Below are 11,396 nucleotides of genomic sequence, written 5' to 3'. Positions count from 1 at the left end.
AGCAATAATTTATAGACTGAAGTCTGGCTAATCCAGCACCATGATAGCTTGATTCTTCCCATACCTGCAGAAGAGAATATTTGTAGCTCAGGGTTCCACTGTGGGGTCCTTTGTGCTCTCCTAGTTTGGTGATTTCCTTACAGAAGTTTCATTACCCAATGAGGTAATATTATCAGTGCTAATAGGGAGTGGGGTTTGCTCTTATTTTTATATACTAGCCTAGTGGCTTGTCCTGTTAGTGGGAGTAATCTTTTGGTTCCTTGATTAGGCTGTTTACTATTAGCTTGCTTGTCTGTATTTGTAATTCCTTCATTGGGGTATTGTTTACTTCTTGACTATTGGTCTGGTGTTAATTTTGAAGTTAATCTCTGCTCTTATGGGTGTGGTTTGCTGGTTGGGAAGTGTTTTGGTGTTTTTTTTTTCCTTTTTGGCTTTTTGATTGTCTCTTTTGAGAAGTATGTACATTGTTTATCTCTACATACAATACAATAGCAGAGTTGGAAGGGACCTTGGAGGTCTTCTAGTCCAACCCCCTGCCTAGGCAGGAAACCCTATACCGTTCCAGGCAAATGACTCTCCAACATCTTCTTAAAGACTTGCAGTGTTGTCTGTTGATGGTTGATTTGTCTGAATGACAGGCTTCCAGGAGTCCCCTAGTGTTTGGGGGCTATTTGACTTGATACATGTTGTTTTAGTACCCATATATACTGTATGTGGAAAAATAGCAACAATAAGTGACTTATCTCTACAGTAAAAACTGAAAGCTCCACTTAGATTTTCTCCATGACTATCTGTCCCTATGTATAGTCACTAAGAGTCAGAACAGATTTGATGGTACATATTCAGTCATGATCTACAATACACATGCAGCACATAATTTTTTTTTCTTTTGCAAGAGCATATAAAAACCAAAATTAAGTTATAATGACACAAAGAATTGTAGGAAGTTAAAACCCACCCCTCTGCTAGGAAAATGAAATATCCTAGGAAATATTGAAAAGGCAGAATATTACATTTCCCTGGATCAGAAATGGAGAATCATGTTTTTTAGGCAGGAAACAGACTCACTCTTAATAGCCCCCAGTTTCTTAATGAGCCACTAAAATGCGCCAACCAGTCTATTCTACATAACAATGTATTTTCCCCCTTCAGCTCCAGGGTGATGGGATTAAGGCATGATAGTATTAGCCTTCCACAGAAACTCACTACATGGCATCTGGAAATTCAAACTTGGCCCCATGGGAGCTGACAACCAATCAGAATACACTTCTTACACAAAGAACAAGAAACAGAGAGGTGGGGCCGAACAGAGTATAAAAAACCCAGCAAGCCCTTCCTCTTTCTTCTTGTTCACCCAACATTGAAGCATGTGATCACCTTTTCTGTTCAGGACTCAAGCCATGTGTCCTGACCACCATTAAACCATCTTTCCAAGCAGCCCCCATGTCTCGTGTCTTTTCCCCCACTTGGAGCTGAACCCAGAATGACATTTCTTCCAACAGAATGAATAACAACAATTCTGAAAGAGTCAGTTGTGGAGATGAACAAAAAGAGTGAAGTTGAACTTTAAATGCATCATAGTAGACAGCTTATGAAATTTACAGAAAAAAATGAGTTCCATTGGACTGGAATGCATCAGGGATTCATTTTATTTATTAAACTTCAACTATCCATCCCACCAAAGTGTATCTAGGTGGCTTAAAGTTATTCAATAAAAATACTATATATACATTAAATCCTGCCAGCTGAAATTCATTGACCAAAATTCAAAGTTGCTACACAGAGCATTTATTTTCCACACTCAAAAATAACTTCCAAAATTTACTCCACTCATTGCAGTTACATTATGCCTTGGTGGACAGCTCCAAGTCCCTCATGTTCCAGCTTCTTAATTTATAACAGGGTGTGGTTTTCAAATTATTTACGGATGTGATTAGATCAGCTTCAGTTTGAGGTTAATAAAAAGTTTTGCTTGCAGCAAAAAGGGAAGGTTTAAAATAAACGATGCTTGTTCAAAATCAAAGCTTGCCACTCTGCAATCTAAAGAATGTAACAGAATTTAAATGCTAGAGGAACAAATGAAGAAACTATTTGTACAGTTATGTTTACATCTTCAAGTTCTTCCTTCTAAGGAGTTTAGCGAGTGACTATCTGACTATCACTTGGCCCTTTTCCATGCAGAAGGGAGGAACTGAACTTGATGTCTGCAGAGTCCATATTTTCTTTAGTCAATCTTTTGGGTCTGGCAGAGCCTTGTTGGCCCAAGTAGTAGCAGAACTAAGGAAACTATGATTCTAAAGAAGGCAGCATTCAGAAATTATTTTAAGTTCTTGGCTAGAGCTACGGGGGCAATGGAGAGAGGGAGAGAGTTGTTAGTAAAGACCAAGGAGAAATGAAATAAACTCCCAAAAAAGGAGGGGCAAGGGTGGGAAAGGGAGGGCTAGAACAGGAAATTGAGAGGCCCTAGTGCAGGAACAACTGCTAAACTGCAGATGTTTGGCAACTGCAGACAGAGGAAGTGCCTAAGAGGGGAGTGAGATTTGCTGGGCTGAAGAAGGCACTAGAGGAGACAAGAGCTGCCGAGGACCTAGTGGTATAACATGCCTCTTCCACCACCCCCTTCCTCACCTCCACCCCCGTGTCCAGCATCTAGAGAATCTCTGAGCCTGAATAGGCCCTTCCTACGAAGCCTGTTAGGAGTGCTGCGTATAGCACAGCTGCTGTTGGGTGCTGTCTGCTGGATAACTTTAGCGGCACACAAGTATGAAGGAGCAACCTACTTTGCAGTCTTTGCAGCAGTCCTGGTGTGGCTCATTACCTTGGTTCTTTTTGGGCTCAGTGTATTGGGCCGATGGACTCTGATTCCTGTACTGGGGACCCGCTGGCTTCTAACAAACATTCTGCATGACCTGTTGCTTGGAGTTATTTTCTTCACGGCTGCTGCAGCCATCATAGGCTACAAGGCGCGGAGCATCAGCTATTGTACCCTGCGAGGTTACAGCCAGCCCTGCAGTTACACCGCCTACTTAGTCGCTGCTATCTTTGCTGGTAAAACTGCCTTCCTGTATTTGCTCTCCGGACTCTACTGCTTGGTAAGGCGTTACCAGGGGCATTTTGATATCATCTGAGAGATGCAAGAAGTTCAAGAAGTACAAACAGACCTTATTCAAATAGATGGATAAATCTAGCATGCAATTTACCTATAGATACCTTGCTCCAGATGCTGTCATCTTCCTGAGGAAAACCTGATGCACTCCTTATTTTTTCTGACAGTTTTGAATGCTCTTATCTCCAGATGAGATCTTTTCATCCACAGATGGACCCATACTGTCATAACCCAGAAGCTAAAAATGATGCATCTTAAAAGGAACACCTGGAAACCAGATTGTGGATTCATTTCTCTCCCCGCCCCCAATCTCTCTCTTGTCTTCTTTCATTTTCGAAGTAAGATTTCTATGGGTCTGGGAAGTTTTGACCTGATCTGTACTTCCAATATATCTGATTGCTCTAGGAAGGATTTGGTATTATTACCTTCTGGTATACAGTATTGGTTTATTATTCATGCTATCCTGTTTTGGATCTTAGAAATGAAATGTTCAGTTTTTATACCATATTGGCTTCTGGAGGGTTTTTTTTTCTTTTACCCAGGAATATTCTGTTTTGAACATATTTATACATAATTATTTACTGTAAATTTTAAAACTTTTGAATACACCCAATAGTATTTGTAGCATTATTATGGTAATGTGTTTTTCAGAAAACAGAGGGATAAAGGCTCCTGCCATCTGAAACTGCACTCTCTAATTGAAAGAGCTGATTTTAATTCCAGATGTATGCTAATTAAGTTAAGAAAAATAGTACACGTTGAATATGCTCAGAAATTATTTTTCCATATGGGTACAGTATTGTTTAATATATCCCAGAACTAAGCTCTGCCTCCATGAATGAATTCCAATCTTATGGGTTTCAGTTCACAAAAGAATTGCTCAAATAAAACCTTACCCATAAATGTTGCTGTATTATTTCACTTCGATGAAATCGTAGTCCATATCCTGCATTAAAGTAGCCTTCTCTAAAATTGTTTCTGTCAGACGCTTGGGATTCTATTTACCATCTGAAGAGGTGGTGGGTTTCAAATTTTTTTAGAACCTCTTCTAAAAGGTGTGGCCTGCTTTATGGGAGTGGCTTGCCAGCCATGTGACTGGGTGAGAGTGGCTTCCTGGCCATGTGACTGGGTGGGCATGGCCAACTTGTAAAATGTGGTGAAACTCACTTAACAACGCACTTGCTTAGCAACCAAAATGTTGGCTCAGAAACTCTGGCATTTGAAGCAAGCAAGTCTTAAAGCTGTCAAGTTACAAGACCTTTGCACCCCTAACCCTTTAGAAAAAAAACCCCCAGGGAAGTTCAAACTTGACAGCTTTAAGACTTGTGGACTTCAACTCACAGAATTCCTCCTCTCGCTCTTCATCTTGATGATGTGCGGATGGGCGGGGGGAGGGAGCTGGAACCGGTTCTAAACGGCACAGTAGATTTGTGGAACCTCTTCTATAGAAGAGGTTAGAACTGGCAGGAACCCACCCCTGATCTGAAAAGAATTATAGAAATATTTTTGTCCAATGTTCTTGAGAGTACCAGATTTGGGATGTCTTTTACAGCAATCGATCATTATAAATAGGAGGTAATGTTCACAGTGATGGGACAAAAGATAGTGAGCAGAGGCTTCACCTAGAAATGGAAAGGATTTACTGATAATTAGCTAAAGATACATTGGAATTTGGGTGAATTATAAATTTTCTCTAGTTAACAACTTCTACAGTAGGCCTTAAGTTTATGCAGGACATTTTTTTCAAGACAGGTATCTGGAAATAAAGCTTTCTAAGTTTACCCCCTGAAGCCTCTGTTTTTTACAGACTTTCTAAAAATACTGAGAATTTGGATCTGAATAAAGAAGGTATCTAACTATGTAGCAAGGGATAGAGCTATTTCCCAAGTTGTAAGTGTGGTGTAGCTCCTTTGATGATAGGGCACTATGACTTCTGTTGTAATAATCTGGAAGCATTTGCAATTTATTTTGTATAAAACATTATACTCAGTTCAACTTGAGGCAAGTGAAAGTAGAATTTTAGTGCTTTAAAAGTCCGAATATAACTGTAGAAACCAGCCATAATGGTTCAATACTTCAGAATTTGGTCAAAAGGAAGAGGGTGAGAAATCATTTTCATAGCAACAAGAATGCTTAAACAGCTACTTACATAATTCAGAAAGCTCCTGATAGTATTGAGATCCAGCATGGATTAATTCAGAATTTTATGGAGAAATGGTGGTGTTGGATAGCTACATCATATCAAGTGATTAAACCTGATAGTATTATAGCCTGATACCTGTAATCATTCAAATCTTGTAACCAGATCCAACAACAGTTACATCATATAATATTTCACTATGTTCTTGGAAGGTCACTCCCTGTCCTAGTTCAGGAAAATACCTCTGTAATACAGATTTCTTGGACACAAACTATTATGTTTTTTTGTCAAACTTCCTGAGCAGCTACAATATTGCGGCTGGCAAATCTCTACAACTATTGTGCTTGCAATAGTGCAAATGGTGGAGCTGACCCTCCCTTGAGAAAATCTTCATTAGAAAGCAACTTTGTTCTAGCAGTAGCAACTGTTTCCTTGACTTTTTTCTTGTTATTTATATGTTGAAAAGAACTTTTCAAATTTATCTTTGATTTTTGTTGCAAGTCTTTATTCCTCCTGAGCCTTTGCTTTCCTGACTTCATCTTTGCAGAATCGGGCTATCTGCTGATATTCTGCCTTAGTTATGTGTCTCTTTTTCCATTTTTTATACTTATCCTTTTTGACTTTCAATTTATCAGAGAGCTCTTTGTGCAGCCATGCTGGTTTCCTCTTGGATTTCTTGTTGTTTTTTCCAGTGGTATTATGTTGGATCATATTTTTCAGTGTTTCCCATGCTTCTTGAGTTGTTTTCCCCATGAAATTTTGCTTAGGCTCTCTCTGAGTTTGTTAAAATCAGCTATTGAATTCCAGTATGATGTCATTCTTTCCCAAGGTTCCAGCAACTTCAAAACTCCCTTTATCACTTCTCTATTAGTAAGAATTAGTAAGTACTTAATTAGTAAGAACTTCAACTTCCTCTATCACTTCTGTATTAGTAAGAATTAGGTCCAGTATATTTTTCCTCTAGTTTCTTCTAGTTCCCTCCTCTACCTTTTGGAAGACAAAGTTGTCAGCTAAATTGGTTAGGAATCTATTTGATCTCCCACTTGCTGCAGAGTTTGTCTCCCAGCTGATATCAGGATAAAACATTTGTTAGATTCATATTCCATCTTTCAAGAGCTCAAGATGGCTTCATTTTATCCACACAGCAACTAACTAGCCCATGAAGTAGAGTGATCTGACTGGACAATACAGGTAGTCTTCTATGTGCAAACACAATTAAGCCCAAAATTTCATTGCTAAGCAAGGCAATTTGTAAGTGAATTGTGTCTCATTTTGTGACTTTTTTGCCATAGTTGTTAAGTGAATCTTGTGGTCGTTAAGCAAATCTGGCTTCCCACATTGGGTTTACTTGTTAGACACTGGCTGGGAAAGTTACACATAGTGATCACATGACCCCAGGATAGTTCACCTGTCATAAACATACGCCAGTTGCCAAACTCCCAAATTTTGATCACATGACCATGGGCATGCTGCAATGGCTGTAGGTGTGAAAACTGGTCGTAAGTCACTATTTTCAATGCTGTGTAACTTTGAACAGTCCCTAAACAAATAGCTGTTAGGTCCAGGACTATCTGTAATCTAATTAATTAACATGGTTACATCTCAACTTGAACCTGGGTCTCCTCAATCTGTTCAATACTTTAAACATTATCCTATATTGTTTTTGTAGAAGAAAAATTCTGCCCAAAGCCAGTTGTTTAGGTGCATCCTTGACCTTGGATAGGCTATTAGTTTTATATAACAATCTTGCTGTTATGCAGCAATGGAGGGGGAAGAAAGGGAGAATGGGACACTATCTGTCTTCACACAAGGTGAAATTCATTAGCTACTGGGAAAGAACCAAGTGCCCATGCCAAGACAATTTAGCCAAGAGTTTCAGTAGGGCATGGCAGCCTGAAAGTGTTCTAGGAGGAGGAGATAAATATAAGTAGATTAAAAATCTTCAAGCATGCTGAATCCAAATTTGGCTCTATGCTAAAGGAATCCCATCAGCGGAGGATTGCTGTGCCATCCTACCTACTAGAGATGGGAAGAACAAGGGTAAGTGTTGTTGCTACTTTTAGCTACTGTTAACATGTTCTAATGTGTAATATATCTGGGAATGGCTATAATATCCATTAAATTTGGAGCATATTGGCCACTATAGAATATTCTTGAACATAAAATCTGGAAAAAGGCTTTCTCAGTAGGAGGAGTTGCAAAGCAAGCAGTATAAAATAGATTAAATATTGAGGGGCATTTGGATCATTTTCCCTTACTTTCCAAAAATTCCACTTGGTCATTAGACAGATTTCTGTTTCTGCGTCAAATTCTAGATATGTTCTGTCTTGATAAAGATTATATTCCAGTTCTTTAATTCTGTAATTATATCAGATTCTGAATAAAATGGTATATACTAAGCATAATCTGTTAAATAGCTCTGTTTTAAACATATAAGCATTTTCTCCTCCAGATGCAGCCAGGAAAAAGAAAAGGGGAGAAACAACAAGGAAAATATAACTTACAGAGAGATGAGGGCAATATGGGTAATAATAGGTAAGAAGCAACTCATTCATCTTTGGCTGTAAAAAAAATAGCAATTACAGATTAAATAACTTAGAATTTGCTAAATTCCATATATACTGCCTGAGATTTCTGCCTTTCTTACTTAATGCTAGGACTGACCCCATGCCTTATCCCTGCAAGGCAGTGGTGGATTCCTACCAGTTCGGACCAGTTCATCTGAACCAGTAGTGGTTTGGCAGCCTGGGTCGCTGGAACCGGCAGCGACCCAGGCCTGCCACGCCTCTGAACTGCTTCTCCAAGCGGCGCCATAAGCGCCACCATCTTGTTTTTCAGTTCTCCGCATGCACAGAACAATTTTAATTGCACTGTGCATGCACATGTAGCACCCATCAAGCACGCGCAGCACACGAGCAAACCGGCAGTAGTGCCTGCTGGAACCCACCCCTGCTGCAAGGTGAGTGGTTCCAGATACTGGTAAGGAAGAAATCTGATTTGGAGACTGCATGAACAATGTACATCTTTCATTCATGAGCTTAATGGTTATGTGATAATTTCTGTGTATGGATGATTGTCATCAACTGTTATCTTAACCTCTTAAGTCCTCCTTGCACAAGTAAGTCCTGCAACTAAGTATTAACACCTATAGTACTGCCTTCCAGATAGTACTTTATTTTTGAAATAAAATATGATTGGATGTTACTAATAGACGGATCATCTGCCAATGCATAACATTTATTTTTTAGAAAGAAAAATAATAATTGATGTGGATGGAATTTAATATATTGCTTTTGACTCACACTTGTTCGTAACAAGGAAAGAAAGATCCTTGACATTTATAGTTTTTTATTGATTTTGGCCTCAAAGCTGTTCGAAACATCACAGATAAAACTGGACAAATGCCACAACAGATTTCACAACCTTCATGTTACTTATTTACTCAGAGACATTGGTTTTTCCTGCCATTTACTTTACTTTACTATTAAGTCAGCAAAAAACTGACTTAATAGAACATCGCATGTCACAGATGTAACTGTCTGCAGCCAGATAACTGGGTTGTTGTTGTGGAGAAATAGGAGAGAGGAATATTAGAAGTTTCTGGCACGTTGTTTATAAAAATAATAAAGGAGGGATATAAATGAAATTGTTGACTGCTAGATAGAGATGAATCTCAATATATATTACTTTAAACATTCAGGGTATATATTGATTTTTTTTCAAGGAAAAGTTTTGGTGCTGAAAACAGTTCTAATTGTAGAAATTAATTAAGTTGCAGTAAAGACTGTAGACATCAGTAATGAGGAAAAGCAGAGATGGAAAGTAATTTTCTATCATTATAAATATGTTGGACTATGATACCGGATAGGATCTGCTTTAAATTGGATGAATAATTTGGATGAATACTTTGAACAGCAAAACCATAATTATTTAAAGCAAATCTGCTAATGCTTGCTCAGAATGTAAGCATCACGAGTACAGCACTGCATACTGATGAACATTTACACTTCTCATTTATGACAGGAAGCAGTTAACATGTAATAATGCAAGAATAAAATGACGGTAACCCCACTTTCATAAAACTTTCTGGTGTACTGAAGATCATGGCTAGATGGTCACAGAAAGTGGAATTTACAGTTCAAGCCTTTTTCAGAACAATTAAAGTGAGATCATTTTTAGGAGCACTAGGGTAATTGATGGGTTACATTTTACTCAAGGAAGTGATTATGTTGTAATAACAAGATCAATTGTGATCATTGTTTGTGAGTAGATAACACGGGGCAGTCGTGAGAATGAGGGAAAAATTCAAGCAGAGTGCATTCTTCCTTCTGAAGAATGTTTTTGTATGTACCACGACTTGTGAGATTTTTTACATTTTTAATTAAAATAACACATCTTAGCTGTTAAATCTTCATATTTTACCACATGAATTTATGCAGAGAAATCAGGCAATTACAGTCTTATTGATCAGAGTGAGTGTACTATTGCTGTGTGTGTCCCATCGGTGCTTTTCAAAAGGCAACTGGACTTTCTTAGTTTTTTCTTGAAAATGAAAGAAAGCTTCTTGGATGAGAAGTGAAACATTTTCAAGAAAAAAACTAAGGAAGTCCAGCTGCCTTTAGAAAAGCAGATTTGGAACAACCATGACCAGGATGATTAAGAATCTCCATAGATTTATGCTTTGTGTACATACTCATGGAAGTATTCTATAATGGGAGCACTCCAAATTATAACACTATGTTATTGTGAAGGCAGCCATAATTATTCAAGCTTCAGATCTTCCCTCAGAGTATTATTTTAAACCTGAAACAGCCTGTCCAAAACATTGTTTTTGATCGCTAGACAAGCCCAGACAGTGAAGGAAGGAATGAGACTTAGACTGCAACACTTCTTGACAGTCAGTGGGAAGTGAGCTTCTATGAGCAGAGTGAAGGGTTCAAGCAGGAAAACCATGCATGAAAGAGCATCAAGGCATCCTGGCAAAGCTGAAAGAGGAGTTGTTGTTTTTTTGCACAAGAAGAGCTTTTATGCAAGGAAATATGAATTGACTAAAACCATGGAATAACTCAGTGGAAGAGATCACCATAGGAAGAATGTACTTGAGCCATTATTAGGAAATGCTGAAACTCATTGCAGGGCATACAAGTTACTTTTCAGGGTTCTGTCAGCAACAATAACACCACACAATAAAATAGGGGACAGCAAATTCATTGCTAGCTCTCATATAAATAACAGAATGCCTTGCTAAATGTAAATCATCAGGACATAATATGTTAAGATCCTACAGCCAGAAAAAGAAAAGCATTCTGAATTAATCCATTATATAGGGGAAAGGTCTCTACATTGAGCATTACTGATCAAAATTTATCATGCCGACTCCCTCTGAGTTGATAGATAAATGTTTATCAACTTTCCAGTCTGGGACATAAATCTAATCACCTAGCTTGTTTCTAATTCAGGTGGCCTAATTTATTGCAGATAAATAACCAGTAACTGGTAAAAAAAAATAGCAAGAGGGGATGCATTATGTAATTATGGGTTGGAAGGGGCTATAAAGATCATCTAGGCCAATCCTCTATAAAGTTAATACAATGCAGACATTGACTTCAACAGCATTTTTGATAGATGGCCATCCAGCAAGGGACAGGTCACCATCCAAAGCAGTCTGGTTAAAAAAAACTCATACTGTTAACTCTCTCCTTCCTTGTAATGTTAACACACTTGTTTGTCCAGTCTTTTGGAATTAAGCTGTGTCCCGGTCTCTCCATGATAGCTTTCAAGAACTTGAAGAGAGCTACTCTGTTTTTCAAAGCAAAATATAAACATTGCATCCTACTATTCCTATTTTTTTCCTTCCAGGTCCCTTACATTTGATAGATATATTATTGACTCCCTATAGTTTACCAATGTCCTTCCAAAAACACAATACTCAGAACTCTATGTTCTATTCTAGGTGCAGTCTGATTAATGCAAAACAAAGGAACAATGGCAATTTTTCATCTGGTTTCTTTATAGTATATTGATGTAGGCTAAGATTAAATTTGGTGTTTGTTTTGCAGCTCTATTACTCTACTGGTTCGTATTCATCTTGTGATCTACCAAAACATCCCAATCCTTTTTGATGTAGTGCTGCCTAATATGCTTCCTTTA

General features: G+C 38.2%; 2 protein-coding genes across 2 annotated transcripts in view; both read left to right on the top strand.

The window, feature by feature from the left end:
- Positions 1-41: 41 nt before the first annotated feature.
- Positions 42-11,396, top strand: part of ZFYVE27 (zinc finger FYVE-type containing 27) — a 35,662-nt gene continuing 24,307 nt past the window's right edge. Inside the window, exon 1 of the mRNA XM_081955162.1 lies at positions 42-163. Within this exon, the coding sequence (XP_081811288.1) occupies positions 159-163 (5 nt within the window). The 5' untranslated portion in view covers positions 42-158. The remainder of the gene's footprint in view (positions 164-11,396) is intronic.
- Positions 2,458-4,008, top strand: MARVELD1 (MARVEL domain containing 1). Its single transcript, XM_081956604.1, has one exon. It carries the CDS (start codon positions 2,601-2,603, stop codon positions 3,126-3,128), a length of 528 nt encoding a protein of 175 aa, XP_081812730.1. The 5' UTR covers positions 2,458-2,600; the 3' UTR covers positions 3,129-4,008.

This window comes from Natrix helvetica, assembly GCF_964273705.1.
Source record: "Natrix helvetica genome assembly, chromosome: 5".
Lineage (NCBI taxonomy): Eukaryota > Metazoa > Chordata > Lepidosauria > Squamata > Natricidae > Natrix > Natrix helvetica.
Note: the sequence above shows the minus strand (reverse complement) of the source record. Positions and strands in the feature narration are given on the sequence as shown.

Excerpts from the sequence above, each read along its gene's own strand:
- MARVELD1 (XM_081956604.1), top strand. The coding sequence starts at position 2,601 with ATGCCTCTTCCACCACCCCCTTCCTCACCTCCACCCCCGTGTCCAGCA.